Below are 19503 nucleotides of genomic sequence, written 5' to 3' on the forward strand. Positions count from 1 at the left end.
GAAAACGCTTCAACTTGGATGATTTTTTGTCTTTGCTCTGTCTTCTGATGTGGGGCTGCTCTTAGGCTCTGAGCTTCAGCTGCCCATGTTGAGGTACCAGGTGTGTTTGTTTTGCTCATATTCCAAAAAATACTTTTAAAATTATAAATAGTATCTGTTTTCTTGTTTTTGTTTCTCTGTATATCGGTTTTAGGTAGTTTCTGTTAGATGCAGAAGTAGGATGACAGTGAGCTTTTGAAGTTGAGGGGAAGACAGTTGAAGTGGCCTTGCTGTGGTTGCTCACTAATGGAGAAAGATCAAGCAAAACAGAGCAGCATTCACCTCACACTGTTCAGAGAGATGAGCTGCCTCTCTTACCTTTTCCATCTTCTGTCACTTCTGCTGTAGGATGAGCAATAAGCTTGCTTATAGAAGGTCATTCTCTTCATTTCAGAGGAATTGGCATAATATAGCAAGAGAAGTTGTCTACTTGCTTGCATTTTCCTTCGTCTCCTTCCTTCTTCCTGCTGAGAAAAGCTTTTAGCTAATTTCTTGAGGATTTTTTTTAATATTGCAGGGAAAATAATACATGCTTGATGTATTTAAAGAACGGTTGAGAAAATAAGTTAGTACTATTCCCCCTCTTGCCCTGGCAAATGAATACACGTGTGTTTGTGTTACCCAGACGTTGCCTTCTCTAAGGCCCAAAAGGAGTCCCACTTTACACTCATGTGGAAAGAGTTACTCTTTGTATTATGTCTTTATGAACCCTCTGATGACTAGGTGTAGGTATAAGGTGAGGCTGGACTAGGCAGGAACTTAGGGAGCAGCTCTTCGGTTGTTTCTGTGAGGAGAAATGTGGAAAAACACACGCATGGTTGTCTCATGGGAAGGGTTGTGCGTGAATAATTATGGCCTTTTAGAGAGGGTCCTTGAAAGCTGGAGACTCAGGCGTTTGCTCTCACTTAAATGATTTTTATTCCCCTGAAAGCATTTGGCTAAGGTATGTGAGGAGGATTGTACAGTCTCGCAGGTGTTTTTAATAGGGAAACGAAGCTGGCTACTAGCAGTTTCTGCATCTCCTTACATTGCTGTGAGTAGAACCTAACAGTAAATTCCCCCTTGTATTTACTGTTTTTCTTGTTCTCCCTCTTTGAACTCTCAAGGTTATTCAGTTATTTTCCTCACAATTTCATTAGGAAATTTGCCAAAAACATCCTTTCTAGGCAGCTGTCTCTGGACCTTTGGAGGCCAGCACTAATGTGCTTCCAGTCTGTGGGGGGTGTTTGGCACAAAATTAGGAACTGGGCCTTCAGCGCTTGGGGGGAGAAGAGGGGAAGAGAGCGCAAACGTTTTACCACACCCAGGTGCAAATTTTTGCTCCTCTATGAGCATTCAGACGCTTTCATCTCTTGTTGTACCTGTTTCGTCCTGGTGCAAGGTCTGTTAGCAGCAACAAATTGTTGATGTGAGTGGGTTATAATGAAAGAGTTATTTTTCTGTTCACCAAATGTTGCATTGAAGGAAAGCTTTTGTGTGTGTGGGAGGGAATGAGTCCAGCAGTCTTAAACTGTTAAGATATAATTTTTTAATGAGGCATTGATTTGTACATTTTTAATTTTAAAGCAGTGCTTGAAGGTGCGGTAGTGTTGTCTGCACATAATCCTTCATGTAAAATTGATCGAAATGTTAAACATTTTGCCCAAATTAATGTCAGGAGGAGTTAAACATGCCAGGAAGAGCAAGAAATGCGTTTCAGTGCTTTCTTTCATACCCTGCTTCGCAGTATAGGCAACTGCCGTGCCGTATGTACATATAATATATTTGTCAGACTAACTGCTCCTCGTGTTTGACTAAACTGTCTCCTTTCAGCCACCCACACAGAATATGCCTATGGGTCCGGGAGGGATGAGTCAGAGCGGCCCTCCCCCACCTCCGCGCTCCCACAACATGTCTTCAGATGGTATGGTAGGTGGGGGCCCTCCTGCACCACACATGCAGAACCAGATGAACGGCCAGATGCCTGGTAAGTTTTTCTCCTCTAAGACATTAACACCAGCGTTGCCTGGCAACTGGAACGACATGGAGGCTCAAGGGATACTAGATTGTTGATGACAAAACTGCTTTGAATGCCCCCGAGTACAAGCTCTCTTAGAGTTTGTTAGCTACAGAGCTACGTGACCTGTATTCAGTGTTTATCAGACTGCCCTTGGGCTTTGATGTAGCTGACACACAGCATTCCTCTGATGAACAGAACTGGCTAAATTTAGTCTGTTTGAAACCGTGCAGTACAGCTGGCTTTAGAAGGCTTATTGGGGAAAGGTATTGGCCTGTGGCTGAGTGAACACAAATCCTTCCATAAAAAGATAATGTGAAGTCTTTGTAGCTAAATAATAAGATAATAATAAAATAGATCTTAAAGGGGGTGTTTCAGATGTGGGTAAATATTAAAAAAAAATTGCTTTTATACAGAAAGTCATCCAGCTTCCACTAATCCTCCATGTTCTTTATTATTGAAGATGTGTTGAATTGTAAGGGACTTGTAAAGAAATGGCCTCCAGATTATTGTTCTAGGTGTAAATTTTAAGTCAGTTTTTATGTCATCCTGTTTTGTAATAAAAAGAAAAGCACTTGGGAAGTCAGAAACAAAGCAGTGAAACAAGATGATAAAAATCCACGTTGTACCTACTAGTACTGGCTTTGGGGTAACTATTCCCTTTAGCAGTCAGATCAGAATGGAAGAGGCCCTGGAAAAGCTTGCTGCTTTATACAGAGGTTGTTTTTCAAAATTTCAACTCGTAAAGTCATACTGCCTATTTCATGTGAATTGGCTTCTAGCTTAAAGTTGCATTCCCAAGATTGCTTTTGTTCAGGTCCTCTTCATTTTTTTTTTGTATGGAGGAACTTTTCATACAAAACCTCTTCAAGGTATTGGTTCTTCTGGGAAGGGAAACTGCTGTCAAAGATCTTTGAAAATTCTTCTCTTAATGGGCACAAGGGTGAGCTCCATGACAGCAAACACAGTAAATAACTATGCAAAACCTAATATGAAGTAAAAAATGTCATTGCTGCAGTCTCTAGTTTCTGTGCAAATCTTGATAACGTGGACCTGATAGTGACAGCTTTTCTGAGGAGAGTAGCTGAATAGCCTCCAGAGGCCATGTGTAATAAATGATCTAGAGAAGAAGTTACTTTCATCATACATGTTTGTGATGGTCTACATTTGGAAGTGGAAAGAGCAATATATGTTGCTGCCTAAGTAGGGCAGAAATATTCTGGTTGTGAAGTCCTCTATCCATCTATGATCCATCAGCTCCCATGGAGAATAGCATCGCCTCTCACAAATCAGTCTCTTTGACCCTCTAGTGTAATCATATTATTGTTATTATAATGATCTTTTCCAAGGAGAAGTATTACTAAGTCACAATTCGAGCATAATGACTTCACTGCAGAGCCACGGGGGAGAAAACTCACTACTTAAACATACATATTTTGTAATTACATAGAATAAGAAAAGAGCTCTTATGAAAATATGTGAAAGGTAAATAGGTTTGTTTTGGTATTCACCTAGACAAATACTTAAATATGGTTTCCAACTAAGCTTTAATTTAGCCTTTCTTCCAATGTATTCCTTTTTGAATGTCTCTTCCTTCCTTTCTCTGTTTAAGGTTGTCTCTGAGGATGTGAAGATAAACAGCTTAGGATGAGAGCATCTCTAATACCAGAAGGGCATGCTAAAATAATTTCGTAGTTAGGTGTTGGGGAAAGAGAAACAGAATCATCTTGTTAAGTGGATAGCTGAATGTTTTTTGTTTCTTGGGGTTTTTTTTAAGTGTTTGCTAGTTTGTCTGTATGTGAGCCTTTCTGTATTTCATAGACATGTATTTGTTGTGATTTCCACAGTGTATGCATTTGCTTTCTCTTTATAGGGCACTTAGTCTACAGTTATGTAGATACTTCATAATAGCCACATGCAGAAACTTAAATGTCTGAAGAGATGATCTATCCAAAAGGAATAAAGCTACTAACATGCAAAGTGAGAGAATCCGGGGTTGAAAACCACAAGTTGACCGACCTGGAAGAAATAAAATGCAGGCTCTTAAAAATACCATTTAAAGATTTCTGGAAGGTTTTATCTGAAAAAGGGTCCTCCACAGGCCTGAGTGCAGGTAGTAGGGTTGATTGGAGGATTGAGCTGTCTGCTGACAGTCAGGGCATTAATTGATTTAGAGTTCTGCCACAGACCTGTCCCATTACCTAAAGGGCAAGGGGCAGTTTTTCTCATAATTATGTTGTGGTTAATAAAGGACCTAAAGTGCTGCTGAGGCCCAGAGTTGCATCCCTTGACAAATGGGTGCCTGTGCCCTCTTACCAGGGAAGAGTCATCACAAACTTTTAACCTATGGTGGAACTGAATGTGACAGATAATGGCTTTTGTCTGAAAAAATTACTGCCTGAAGAGTTAGGTTGACAGGGAGTTTGTGTGATGCGAAGTAAGGGTGGTCTGGATTTGGAAGGAGGTGATGAACTGGCTTGTGCGAGTGGCAAGCTATCTTCCCAAGTTCTTGAGCTTGTTTTATCATGTATAGGAAGTCAAAAGGTAAGACCCCAAAGGTAAGAACCCAAAAGGTAGGGTTCTCTGACCTTTGTCTTGATATTGGTAAGTGACCTTCCTGAATAGCAGGTGCCTAGTATTGCCAACAGGTTCTCTCACATTCTTCTTTCCTTCCTGCAAATGTAGTCTCAAATGCACTTAGGCTGGTTTACAGCTTCTCAGAGCTAAGATGTTGTCCATAAGTGCTTAAGAAGAAAAAGGGCTTATTTTTATAGTAAAGATAGGTATTTATTCCACTAACTTTAGTGTAACACAATCTAGTTAGTATAGCATTTAAAACAGTTATTTTAATGGCAGATAAGCACTTCATGTCTCATTCGTTCATTCATATTCTGGTCTTCCTATTTCATTCATATTAAAAAAAAATCAATGGTGTCCTTATGTGCATGACAATGCCATGAAATATTTTGGAAAACTATTAAAATAAAGGTGTGTTCTTAACTGTTTGTCATTTGCAAGGTGTTTTGATAGTATTATGTTAGCTTTTCCTCTGCCCAGGTCTTGTAGCTTCTGACTGACAAATTAGCTATTCTGATCCCAGAAGATAAACAACCCTAACATTTCATATGCCAGCTTTTTCTTACAGGTGTTTTCTCCTATTTTGGTTCAACACTAGATGTGACATGTAAACCAGCCTTTTAGAGAAGGTGTTTTATTTTTTCAGCTTCTTCTCTACTGCAGTGATTTTTGCCTTCCCTCTTTTGTTTCTTATGTGTACCAGTTTATAAACTTATTCTACTCTGTGCTTGGCTAGCTCTCTAAAATCTACTCTTGACAATTTCTGCTTTTAAACAAAAAGGACCTGGGAGTGGTTTTGTTACTCACTTTCTGACATGAACCCTGTGTCTTCCTTCCTTTCCTTAGGATAGAAATTAAGGTAGTCTTCTAGCAGTCCTGCAGTAGTTGCTTGGCACTACAGACTAGGGCTTTTCTTCACCTTGGCTTTACTTTTAACACGTTGATGTCGTGCTTAGAGATTATCTCACTTTTTCAGAATTAAACTGTCTCCGTGTTCTCACCATTACAAAGTTAGGCAGTGTTCAGTTGAAGAGGGGACAGTATAGGCATCTATAGTTCTCTGTCCCCTGGTCATAACCATATTCACAGAGATTTTTTTTTTTCCTCTTTTTGTGGTGGATCTGCCTTTGTATAATTCAGCAATCTCTGCTCACCTTGTTCTGCAGGAGCAGTGAGCTGTGCATATGATACCTTTTTTAGCTTTTTCACTTTCCTTGATAAAATAAGCTTATATGTTTATTCCAATAAAGTGTCTTAAAAAGGGCAAGAGGACAAACGTATTCTTTAGCATATTCTCTTTTACTTCATTTTGGCTTTTAGTAGCTGATTTCTTTGATCATTGTTATCTTTTTGTTCTGCATTGTTTTGTTTGCAGGTCAGTTGGTATTGCCTCTGTGACCTTGTGTACAACTCTCTATGTCCTTATTTTTCGCTGCATTCTGTCCTAGATCAATGCATTTGTTTCTTTAGCCAAAACAGGACTTGGGAACTGTGTACATCTGAAGGCAGATATATCTAGTTAGTTAGCTGTTGGGGTTTTTTTGGTGGTGTTTTTGTGGTTTGTGTGTGTGTGTGTGTTTTGTTTTGTTTTGCTTTGTGGTTTTGTTTGTTTGGTTTTTATTTGTTTGTTTTTCTCCACGGGGAGATATGTAACCAAATTGTTATCTTCCTACATAGTTTCTCTTAGGTTCCTGTAGCTTTCTGTGTTTCTTAGGGTTTTGTAGCTTGACAAAAAACCTATGGCATGTTTGGCAGCAATGGCATCTTCTAGTGAACTCTGTATTTATCGGCACTTGCCTTATTTACAGTTGACATATTCTGTCACATATTCTAGTTGTACGTATCTTCAAAAACTTCATGTGGTGCCCACATATGCGTAAGCCTTGTATTTAATTTACTTTTTTCACTTGTCATATTTATATCCGGTCACACCTCTGATTAAATTTACTCCTAGTAGCTGCTTGTTTATCCCAGCTGAAGTAATGAGCAAGCTGATCAGATGGTATTGTAATATTTATGCTTTTAAAAATACCTGATGAGAGTAGATTTAATTCTGAAAACAGTCTGATTCCAACCTGTGTTGTCAGGAAGATGAGAAATAGAGGGTGAAGAGAGATAGCTGGCCTCCTGGGTGTATGAACAGGTTGCTCTTCCTTTGCATCTTTGCAAGCATGAGAGGTGAGCTCATAATTTGGTGGTTGTCATTCCAGTCATCATGTCCCACCCTAGTAATCTGTAAATACAGTTGCAGAATATTGGCTACAGATTATGTTCAAACAACGTTAAAAATGCCTTCAAGCCATTTTTATTCTACATGTATTTGTACCATGTCGATGTTAAAACTGCCTGACTTCTGATAAAAATATTAACTGTTACTTTCAGAAAAGTGTCTAGTATGGTTTGATTGAATAAACAGAGAAGTTCTAGCTATCGTAATAGTTATATAGCCGTGATAGAGTTGCCAGGCTGGCTGTTAAACAGATGTTGTACAATTCAGGTTGAAATTCTGAACATGTTGTGTGTATGCCAAAAAGACTGCTTTTGCATATGATATGGATATAAGGTGAGCTGTATAACTTACACCTTTGTTATAGTAGCTTCAGCTGCTGAACAAAAGAAAACACATTGTGTAGCAGAGCTGAACTTTGACTGTTAACTTTTTCCTAAATTTAAGTTGGGAAATCAGAAACTCTTTTAGCTTTGTTTTGAAGTAATGTTATCTAATGACTTTCATTCAGTTTTGCAATTCAGTATGACTGTATTTACTTGTTTTCTGATAATTAATATAGAATATTTTTTCCCCATTTTTCTTTCTGAAGGACCCAACCATATGCCTATGCAAGGACCTGGACCTAACCAGCTCAATATGACGAACAGTTCCATGAACATGCCTTCAAGTAGCCATGGGTCAATGGGCGGCTATAACCACTCAGTGCCATCCTCCCAGAGCATGCCAGTGCAGAATCAGATGACTATGAGCCAGGGGCAGCCGATGGGCAACTACGGTCCCAGACCAAACATGAACATGCAACCAAACCAAGGTAAGTGAGGTGCTTGTGAGCTTCTGTTAAAAGGAAGCAGCTCAGGTACAGACTTTTTTTACAGGTCTTTCCTTGTGGATTTTCTTCTCTAAATCCAATTGTACCCATGTTTGGAGGACTCTGTATCTCCTTTCCTCCCATGTGTTAGTGGCCTTTTATTTATTTGCAGACATTAAGTTGTTTTCAGGTGTTGTGTGAGAATCTGGAAATGGGTCTGCTTTCATTAGTTATGAGTTTGAACTACTGTTTATCTTTCTCAGACTTTACACTTCTACCTAACTGTTAGTATTGCTTGAGTTGATAAAATACATCTCTACTCTTCAGTCTCTTGGGTAAACTGAAAAATTAAAATTCAGTTAGCCGTCAATTTTTATACCTAATTAATCTCTGTTCTCTGCTGCGTGCTGTTTTAGCGTGGAATGTCTGTTAATCTTGAAGAAATAAAATTCAGTTCCAGGAACAAATCTGCTGCTCCCTACTGTTTTTAGGATATGTCCTTGTGCATATAGTGAAATTCAAAACTAATGTGTCCTGTTGACAGTATGGTCCTTGTTGAAGTGCAAGGACACTACAGAATTAAAATATTGCATTCAAGTCACAACAGACTAAATTATTAAATTTTATATATACTGCATGTTCTTGCAAATGTGCTTTACAAGTCAGCAAGCAGTATTTTCAGTTTAACTTTGAAGTCTGTTACTACATTGCATCTGGACATACCACCTGCTAGAAGCCATACTGCAGAATAATTTTTTTTAAACGTTTCTGTCATGCTTTCAGCAAGTATTTTTTTTCCTAGTATGTATAAACTTTTACAGATATATTCACTGAAGGATATAACTTGACTTGAGATTTCATCTCTTTTCAGATACAGTAGGAGAACATATTTCTCTTTTTCTAAAGCTCCCTCCCTGGTCATTGTAGAAAAAATAATCCTTCAGTAGCAGAGGTTCTTACTGCAGTATACTCTCATTGGGGACCAAAGTGCCACTCTGTTACAGAGATGCCATTTGTTAGTGAGATGTACAAAGAGACCAGGTCATACTGATCAGTTTGATTATTAGATCACAGAAGCATTCAAAACAGACAAAAGGCTAAGTTAATGAGAGACCAAAAATAAGTCAAGACGAAACAGCTGTTTCTGCAGTTTTCTTGCCAGTAATGGAAGTGGGAAGTCTGAGTGCTTCACCATCCACATTGTTAGTGGCGTTTTTATTAAAATTTTAACAGCAGAAGAAACAAAAGATAAGCACATAGCAGAGGAAACCATCACATATTTTTGACTGCCTCTCTGAACTGGTAGATCGCCTGTGTGTTCTTCATAATACCCAATGGAGGGAGTGATTTTGTAAGATGCTTTTGAAAAGTCATGTGCATGCTCTGTTGAAACTTCTTGGTTGCAGAGGGTTAGCAATAAATATGTAGCAGTATGTGTGAGGGAGCCATCAGTTAAGTTGCTCTACAGAAAACAACTTACCTTGTATGACTGGCTTACAATTTAGGACTAGTGATTATTCCATCTCAAAGTAGTGGTCTTTACTCTTCCTCATAATATTCTTCTGCTGTATTTTCAGTGCTCTGTCAAACTTGAAAATTGTTCTTTAGAAATTAGGCAGAAAGATACTCAAAAGGTTTATTTTCTGGACAAATAATAGTACTAAAGTGGCTTTGGGGAGTAGAGGACTATCTAACCAAATTATAGGTTCCAGAACAAGAGCTGGTACCATTGCCTACACGTAGGGCCACAATAACCCTTTACATTGGGTAACTCTAATCTTGCCAAATTTTGACCCTTTAGGCTGAGCCTTTTTCCATTACATGTGTCTGCTTCAAGGGTGACTTTTTTTTTGTGGAAGTTTCACGGAAGTGAAAGCCATTTCTGACAGTGGCGTGAAAAATTGCATTCTTTAAAATATGTCAGTATCTCACAAAAACACGAGTAAATAGAGCACTTCACATGTAAATTTAGGAGTGCAGGTAACCCTTGCTTTAGAGCAAGGCTTTGAAACTTGTCTGTTATGCCAGCAAGGTGCCATTTGCTGTTTCAATGAACTAGTGTCCTGAATTAGTCATAAATATCTATAGGAGAAGAATTCTTTAAGTCTGAAGAAGATGTGCATGTTTGTTATGTGTTGGTAGCTAAGGTTTTTGTCCTAAGAATATCCCTAGTCAGGTCCACTTAATACATTTCCTCCATTTTCTACTCTTAGTTCTCACATTTATATTGAGATTTGGTGACAAATTAGAGTAAGTATTTTTGTATCTTCCCTCTCTTGTGACTCTTAAGACAGCAGGGGAGAGAATGGCAGAGAAATCTCAGAGACCATGAGAGGTGTAGATAGGTAGCCAAGAGGGTCTCAGCCAAGCACAGACACTGCAGGCTTCTCATCTAAGTCAAGAAACAAGAATGAGCTGCTAGGAAATTGCATCGAGATGTGTTTTAACAAGAAGGGAATAATCAGATTTGGACTCAAAGATTTCTTAACTGGTAGTCTATGCTGCCCCTCAGAAACAGAAATGAAGCAAAATTTTGTGAGCCCTCAGTATTGTTGTCAGAAAATATTTGTGAACCCCTAAGCATGCTTTGTTTCTTTTTTTTTTTATAAAAGGGTGATCTGTATTGAGAATAGCTGATAGGTACAGTAGGATCTCTCAACAACAGAACTGGCTAAATATGTTACTAAATATTCTGCAAGATAAGGTCTTAGTATCTCAAGTTGGGTGTTGAAAGTTAGTAGATGTTTTTGACCCCAGTCTTTCTCTGCATGGATTCCCCATCTGTAGAGGAATTAATCTGTTGGTAAGATTATGATACTGTCTGATTTCACAGGAGTATTGTGAAAGTGTGTTGTTTATGAAGATTTGGACATTTTAGTTTTAAATGCCATAAGAAAACCCGCGAGTAAATTAGTAGTTCTGTCTTCAGTATGTGACTAGGCATGGCATCTCACGTGAACACTTAAGAGGAAACAAAATATTGAAATAGCTTTTTCAGTGAATAGTATGTACTGTGTACTGAACGAGGCCAGTACTTTTAGGAAAAAAACATGCTATAATGTAATAAAAACGCAGGAAGGTTTGATCTAACCTTTGGGTGGTTTTAGCATAACTTTTAGAATGTGTTTTCTAGCAAAACATCTTGGTGTGTGCACACATTTTGAGGCAGATGGTGTTAGTAAGAAAAGATGAAAAAGTGCTAATTAAGAAATAAAATGCATAGTAACAGAACCCAGTGTTGGATTTACTTTGTCTCCACTTTGTACTCATTATAGATTTGCATTACCTTATAGAGTGCTAGCCAGAGGAATATCTTCAGTGAGAAGCAAAACTTGCATGGTATTGTTTTTATATAGTCAGTGCAGTTAAAGGTTAAGAATATTAGTAATTTTGGACTTAGGAAGCAGAATGTTTTAAGTGGAAGATTCTGTAGATGACTCTTGATTAAGCAGCTACTGTGGCAATCTGGGACATCCACAAGGAATACTGCAGCAGAAGAGACAAAGTTAAGGAGACATTTTTAAACCACTACGTTTTTCTGCAACTCTTTCATCCTCAGTACACTTCTGGTCTCAAATTTGTTAGGTTTATCTGAGACCCACTTCTGGTCTGCAGTTTTGTTTCTCTCTGTTCGGCTTACATGTCTGAAGACTAGGTTGGCAGTTATCTGAAGTCATTTCTTGTCAGGAGATGGTCACCAGGTCACTGCACTTACAAGAAAATCGGGTAATATAACAGCTTATTTTTACTTATATCCACATACCTTTTCTTCCCTATGTGTGAGTCTTCCTTATGGCACACTAGATGAAGCAGGAACAGTTTTTATCATTTAGTAGATGTAGATGATTTTGAAATGAGCAGTTGAGGAAAGTGTTGTGTATTCTTGATAATGTAGACTCTTTTTAATTAAATTGAACAACGAGCAGTTTAGTTTTCACCTGTTGTCTGCCTTGCTTTATACATTCACTTGCTCCAAAAGACTGATTTGAGTCGACACTGTGCATTTCTTAAATGCCTGTTTAATGGCTACTGAAACTGCCTGCACTCCTCACAGGACCTACAGTATTACTTCTTAGCATTTTTTTTTTTTTCAGACTTTTATCCCAAAAATGCTTCCAGTATATTGACATGTGAAGGCTGCCTTTTGACTATATAGAAGCATTTATGGAACTTTTGTACTACCAAAGGTAAAATAATTTCTTGGAAAGACAATAGTGTGCTTGCGTACTTGGATATTTACAGGAGTAGTCCTACACAGTATGTTCTCGGACTCTCTAGAAATCGGACTTCTTGCCTTCACTGGAATAAATAGTTCCAGAAATTCACCAGAAAATAATTTCTAAGGAGAGTTTTTGAAAGCAGTGAGCATTCTTTTGCAGTGCACAGTTTTGTTAACTTCTGTGTTTTAAGTCTTATCTGAAAGTCTGGAAGCGATCGTGACTTCCACTGAGTGTAGTTTGTTGTGACCTGGTTGGATATTCAAGAGCTGTATTTTAAGTGGGCTGTAAAAATATGTGCTACGAATGTTAAAAGTCTTAGAACTAGTAATTTTAAGTTTTTGACTGAAGTTTTGTGGAGGGTTTTTTGTAGGTTAGTTTTATGTCATACTAAACATTATACGATGAATATATGTAGCATTATTGTAGGCTTGAGTTTTTCAAAAGAAAAAAATGAATTCAATTTCCTTCAAAACTACCGCAGAAAATGGTTTTCTTGCATGAGACGATAGAGACCATGGATCTTCTTTTAGGTATTGTCTTAATAAGAGAGATATGTGAACCAAACTGGAAGGAAGCCAGGCACTCTGTTATTAACACAATACACAGTCTGATACAGGGTAGTGAATTCTCATTGTGGCTCTACAAAGTGTTAATGAAGTTCTAATTTAAAAAGCAAACAGAAAACCTCTACATTGCACCATGGGGACCGAAAACATTTTATCACATTGTATTGTGACTAATATTAATATTGTTAATTAACAAGCTTTCCTGAGATCTAGGAATATTATGGCAACAAGTTTCTATTTTTTTTTTTTTTCAAGGCTGCCTAATGTTTTTCTGTACCTTCAAACAGAGGAGCAGTGAAATGAAGTGATCTAAATTGCCTGCTTGTTCAGGAGATCAAAAAATGAAATATATTTTTGCAAAATGAAAAATCATTACAGTATCTCAATTTAAAACATTTTTTAACTTTAAAATTGGGACACAGATACTGCTATGCTGTAGGACAGAAGCGTAACTGGATCATTTTAAGAGTAGCTGATTATTTATCTTCAGAGGAAAATGAAGCTTAACAGAACTAAGGCCACTTTACTTCTCACAGAGAGATTCCACACAGGGGTTTAATGGGATTTAACTAACGTACTTTGAATTCATACCATTAATTAGCTTGGCTTAACTTTCTCTTGTATCCCCACATAGACAGGATCTAAGTGACTATGTATTCCTTTCCTTATATAAATCCGTTATCAGTATTAAGTGTATCTAGGTAATTTTCCAGTGTTGTGGTTTATGCTAGTGCTTTATGCATGTGCTCCAGCATCTAGATATTTAAAAATATTAAATGCAAGGACAAATCTAACCTATAGAAATCTAGATGATACACCGTTCTTTTTCTCCTAGGATGGGGCTAAGGAATGGCTGTGCCAGTTTGATGTTTTGATTTGTTTTGTCAGTGGTCTTTCTAGTTTATAAAATGTTTTTTAAAAAGGGAAAAAAAACCTCAGGATTTCACCATTATAAAATGCACAATAGGTGGTGAATAGTGTGAATTAATGTATTGTAAACATGTGTTGTTTAAGAAGTTTAGCTCCTTGTCACAACTCTTTCCTTCTTGTATTTTTAATACTGGAATAACTCATGTCTGAAGTGGTACTGCAGAGGAAGTGAAGAAGGTGTGATTTTTTTTAAAGTTATATCAACCTAACCTGCAGTCTCGTACAATGAAATGGCATAATCATAATTTTCATTGCTGTAAAGGTGGTCTTTAACTGTTTTCATTACTGAAGTTAGCATTTCTCCAAGTCCAGCATTAACCAAAATTTCTCAGTTGATAAAACACGGACAGTACTTGATCTCTCCTGGTATCTTCCTGTGGCTCATGGAAACTCGGAGCAGCTTGGTATGAAAGATTTTTGTTACAGGCTGTTTAGGGCTGTTCAGTGGTGGGTAGAGCTTCTATTTCTGTGGGCCTTCTGCATACTGCCTATTGTTTGATTGCCTCAGTGGTACAAGTGGTTTGTCTTTACAGGCTTAATAAAATGGTTTATTTTGTGATAACAGCTAAGTGACTTGTTGATGGACTATAACAACACTACGTATTAAAACTATGTCCCAAGGAGTTAATAATGTTAAATATTTTTCTGTGACTTATCAAGATTTCACCCTCCAGTTTTGATCTACACTTTCTTTACAGATACTTTTTAAAACAAGCAAACAAAGAATGGTAAAACTGTTATGTATGAGTAAACTAATGTCTGTGTAGTTTGAAGAAAAAATATCTAGAAAGCAGCCTTGTTTAGGCTGAGTTCTGTTTTGTAACTTGGCTACTGAATTTATCACCTGCATTTCCATAGGTCCAGAAATAATGAATTCTTATGAGAGCACTAGAAATATTGAGCATTTTTTGGTCCATCTTTAAAGGCTGTGTTTTCCATGCTCTTTTTGAAAGATTTAATCACAAATCATGTTTTACAGAAGACATATGTGATACTTTTACAGGTCCAATGATGCACCAGCAGCCTCCCTCCCAGCAATACAACATGCCCCAAGCAGGTGGCCAGCACTACCAGGGGCAGCAGCCGCCTATGGGGATGATGGGCCAAGTTAACCAAGGAAATCACATGATGGGTCAGAGGCAGATTCCTCCATACAGACCACCGCAGCAAGGTAGGATTTCAGTGTGTTTAGATTGATTTTAAAATAATCATCTTTAAAATGATTTTAAGTCACTTCTTGCTTACACCAAATTTTGGTCAAAACATCGGGTGTCACAGACTTTGTTTGCAGGCTCTTTTTTGTTAGCCTCTTAAGGGTGGTTCTTGCAGCAACAGGTTACTGGTATCACCCTGAAACATGAAGACAAGTATTTCCTTTGTTTTGACTTCTTTCTGACAAGAAGTATCTAAGAATATGCATCTCAGATATGCTGATGCAGAATTCTGTTTCAATATTTAAATGACAGGTATGGAAAAGGAACAGAGTACCCGATTGGTTATTAATTTGTTCAGTTACAAAAAAGAAACAATATTCCACGATCTTGCATTTTTTTCAGTCCTTTTCTAAAAGGGATAACTTCAGTTTTTAACACCTTAATCTGTTATACACATTCCTAAAATGAGCTCAAAACTGTAGTTTGATATGTATGTTCTCAATCTAGTGCAGCCAAACAAGTATGTGTATGTGTATATATATAGGTAAATACATATATATTTTTTTATTGAAGTAAACTAGATTATATATGTTGTGTGAAATGCAACAGTATGGGTGGGGAGTACATTTGAGAAATATTTCTCATACTAAAATCAGAAATTAGCAGGCTTTATATCACAGAAAACAAGTTATTTACGTATTGACTGGTTGTGGTTTTTCAGGCCCACCACAGCAGTACTCAGGCCAGGAAGACTATTATGGGGACCAATACAGTCATGGTGGACAAGGTCCTCCAGAAGGCATGAACCAGCAATATTACCCTGATGGTAATCTCTCATAAATATTAACTTTCCCATTTTCTATACCTGCCCAATACTAATGTAGTCATATGCCCAAAATTAGAGAATGAGGCAAGAACAGTAACTGGATATCATACCTCACACTTACAAAACCTTCCAAATTCAGAATTGTTACTACAGTTGAAGTTACTATGACTGATTTTACAACTTACTTAACGTATGTAATTTGTAGTACTCTCATTTGAACCATGGAACAGTTTTAGTGTTTCAAAATGAAAATTCTGTGATTGGTTTATCTAAAATTATGGAGGGTTCCTAGTATACCTAGTGTTGTTGAGATGGATTAAAACAGTCAAAACTTTATTATAAAAAAGATGAGGACGATATCCTTTTATTAAAGTGGAAAAACATGCTTAAAAGATGTGGTTTCTCTGTAAATATTCTATTTTCTAACTTAGTGTTTAGTTTTAATAGAAGTCACACAAATGTGTTGTTGCTGCTATGGATGGTATGGGCCTTTTGCTTGATTTTTACAAAGGAATAAAATGGTCCCTGCCCTGAGGAGCTTGCAGATGTTGAATCCTCTTTAGAAGTCCCCCCAGTGTGTCAAAGACAAGACCATATCTTCAAATTGCATAAATCTGTCCTGCTACCTCTTGGAATTTAGTGTGCTGAGGGCTATTGAGTTGTGTTATAAGTTCGTAGAGTTGCAATTAACCTGTTTTTAGGCTGAGCGGAGTCTGGGAGAAGAAAGATGCCGACTCATGACTACTGTGATAACCGTGTGTGCAACTTAATGGTGTCTCACGAAGTTCAAGGAATGGGGTAGATGTTAATGTTTTAAAAATGTGCACAAAGCAAACCTGCGTAACTGCTAAAGCAACTACTCATTGCAAATGAAAGAATACAAGTTAGTTGTTTGAATTTTAATTTCTATTACACTGATTTTAAGATGCATCAGACCATGTCTATGTAACTTGCAGTGTTAATTTTGGAGATATATGTGCAGAGTTATTTTACAAGTTTCATTAACTTATAATTATTAAACTTTCCGTTTGGAACTTTTATGTTGTACACGTGAACTTAAGACAGTTACAGGCAATTTACTGTAGTAGAGGCAATCGGATGTTACTATTGCCAGCTCTGTGGCAGCACAGATTACTTCTCTAAGACCTATTCCTTCTAAACATTAATTCTTCAGCATTACCTCATTATTACTCTTACAGAGAAGGTAAAGAGAATATAAGGCTTATGTTAGTAGCTATGTTTTTGTTAGTTCAGTCAATGCCATATGGTACAGTTGCAGAACTAGTTACAAAGACTGCTTAGTTTTAGAACAATATTTTCCATTCCTTATTTTTTCCCCCAAATTTTATTCCAAATTTATATTATTTGTATAATATTATTTCAAATTTAAATAAAATTTTGGCTTGTTTTCTTGACAAGAGGAGATATTTTGGTCACCCATGAGACAAAATGTCTTTGTTCTAAAAATAACAACAGGTGGGGTGTTTACTGCATGTATCGGTTTCTTCATCAGGGATGCCTGTGGTCTCTGCTAAGTAAAATTTTCCTACTTGGGACTGGAATGTAAGAGGAAAAGTTTTCTTAAAACTTGTAGAAATTCTACTTGTAGGGAAAACCTTGAGTGTGATTTTTTTTTTTTTTTTTTTTTTCTCTGTCACTTAAAAGCAAAATTTAATGTAGATTGTGGTTCATAACTTGACTGAGCTTTATTTGCTATATTTCACACTGTTTTTAGCATATGCTTTTGAATTGGAGATCAGCAGAACAGGTGTTAAACAAAGTATGATAATTGCTTTCTTTGTTCATTCTAATTTAATTCAGGTTATTTACATGTGAAAGGCCTAAATGCTTTCATTTTTTTTTTTGAGTGAAAGATAAGGTACTTTTTTTTCCTCCCCCCCTCCGCAACAAGGATTATCAGAAGGTTAAAACCCATCCCTTGCTGTGATGTTGCTAAAACTACTGCATTAAGCCTTTTTTTTTTTCCTGTCACATGTTAATTCAAAATGAAAGGAAATCATATTAATAAATCTTTGGCTAATACAATTGAAAATTCTTTTCCATGTATATCCAGTTGAAATTTTTTTTCATTTTTCTGAGAAATGAAATACTTTTAGGGTTTTCACTCAGAGGCCATTAACGTTTCTTCCTGTCTCTTGTCGAATTGATGTAGGTCATAATGATTACGGTTATCAGCAACCGTCGTATCCTGAACAAGGCTACGATAGGCCTTATGAGGATTCCTCACAACATTACTACGAAGGAGGTATCTATATACCTTCACACACATACGCACATACATTCCCTTTCCTTCCCCACCCGCAACGGGAACAAAAATTCTTGCACAACACGACTTATACCCATGCAAAGCTCTTGTAGAATACTAGTTGCTGGCTGTCTTGGAAATTGCAGGGAACTCGAAGCATTCAGAATAATTTCTTGCAAACACCCAAAATAACCACAATTTACCATTTCTAACAACAGTAAAATGACTAAAACACTCTAGAGACTTTTTTTTTTTTTTACCTCGATGGAAATTTTTATTTAAGCATAAATTTGTTGGTTCAGTTCTGTATCTTTTTGTGTGTGTATATATTTTGTATAATTATAGTGCCGTTAGGAAACAGCTTGCTGATCCTGTGTAGCTAGTCTGTGCTCTTGTAGCTGTCCTTAATTTTGTCTTTTTTTTTTTTTTTTACATTTTATTTAGCATAGTCACGATCCTATGACTGTGATGGTCCAGTAAATGTAATGCTCGTTTGGCAGAAATGCTGAAAATGCTGCAGTTCCACTTCGCAAAATTGGCTTTAACTGCAGTTTGTTTGACCGAGTTCCTTCTGTTTGGTTTGAGTTTTCTTTGTTTCGTTCAGTTTTTGAAATCAATATTGCATTTTCATTTTGGTCTTGTGTTGTTGGCTGTGCATCTTAGAAGGAAAAGAACCAATAGAGTAGGTATCTTTATAATTTTTTGCTTTCTTGCCATCATCTTACAGGAAACTCGCAATATGGTCAGCAGCAAGATGCATATCAAGGACCACCCCAACAGCAGGGTTATCCGCCACAACAGCAGCAATATCCAGGCCAACAAGGCTATCCAGGACAACAGCAGGGTTATGGTAAGAACCTGAAAAGACAGACAGCAGTCACAGAAAAGAGCAAAGGAGATCCTCATATGTTATTCCATCCATGGTTTACTTGATTGAAAGGCCAGGCTTGTGCAAAAGAAAAAAAGTGGTGTGCTCACAGTGTCACTGGGCCAAAATAAGAAGGCGTAGAAGACGGCATCTTTTGGGAAGTGGATCTTTTGGCAACCTAGGACAACGTGGTAGCATTAAAAAAAAAAAAAAAAAAAGGGTGGCTAGAAAACATTTTAACAGGTGTCTGTAATTTAGAAAGACTCAAAGATTCTGCTCTTTTTTGTCCTTTGTAGGTGAACACAGAGTCGGGAGGGCAGAAAGATTGTGGAGAGACATTTATACCCTTTCATCCACTGAATTTGCCATTTAGAGCAAGATCTTTTAAAAACTAGATTAATCATTCCTTTAAAATTCTTGTACTGATCAGTAAGGAAATTAATAGAAGCATTGTCTATGCATCTTTCAAGAGAGTTTGTCTTATAAATTTGCCCTAGTGGTGCAAGTTGTCAGATGTGTGGCAGCAAAGAGAAATCCTCTGCCACAAGTGAGATCATGCAGTCCTTGGATTCAAGGAAAACCTCTCAAACAGGAAACTTTAACAGTATGTAATTTTTGTGCATTATTTCTTAAATCTTGAGGTCAGAGGGCATACCGAAAATACTGCCCTCCTAGGTTTTGTTTGCGTACTTATTTTAAAGCTGTATATATTTGTCTTAGAAGAAGGAATCTCTGAAATCTAATTCTGTGTATTTTAGCATTTAAACATGCAACAATGCTCGAAGCTAAAACTTCCAGTATTGTGGGTATATGAGACAGTGCATGGCTCACTTGTTTATCATGTAGATAAATGACAGATTTGCATTAAATCCAGTTATGTTGAGAGTTAAGTTTTAAGAGGATCTACTGAGATTTAGCAAGTTTTCTCCTTTTGGAGGTTGTGGATGAATTGCTAGTTTTAAAATCATATGCTTACATTATGCTAAACATAACATAGGAAAAGAATGAAGTCTGGAGTTAAGG

At 37.2% G+C, this 19503-nt stretch overlaps 1 protein-coding gene across 5 annotated transcripts in view; it reads left to right on the forward strand.

Moving 5' to 3' along the window:
* SS18 (SS18 subunit of BAF chromatin remodeling complex) overlaps positions 1–19503 on the forward strand; it is a 42682-nt gene that overhangs the window by 17115 nt on the left and 6064 nt on the right. For 3 of the 5 annotated variants that reach the window (XM_071804173.1, XM_065831286.2, XM_071804174.1), the window contains 6 exons: positions 1852–2005; positions 7432–7653; positions 14370–14537; positions 15242–15346; positions 17520–17612; positions 18340–18462. In XM_071804173.1, the coding sequence (XP_071660274.1) occupies positions 1852–2005; positions 7432–7653; positions 14370–14537; positions 15242–15346; positions 17520–17612; positions 18340–18462 (865 nt within the window). The remainder of the gene's footprint in view (positions 1–1851; positions 2006–7431; positions 7654–14369; positions 14538–15241; positions 15347–17519; positions 17613–18339; positions 18463–19503) is intronic. The other 2 variants (XM_065831287.2, XM_065831288.2) reach the window with 2 other exon arrangements.

The sequence above is a fragment of the Patagioenas fasciata genome, chromosome 2 (assembly GCF_037038585.1).
Source record: "Patagioenas fasciata isolate bPatFas1 chromosome 2, bPatFas1.hap1, whole genome shotgun sequence".
NCBI classification, from domain to species: domain Eukaryota; kingdom Metazoa; phylum Chordata; class Aves; order Columbiformes; family Columbidae; genus Patagioenas; species Patagioenas fasciata.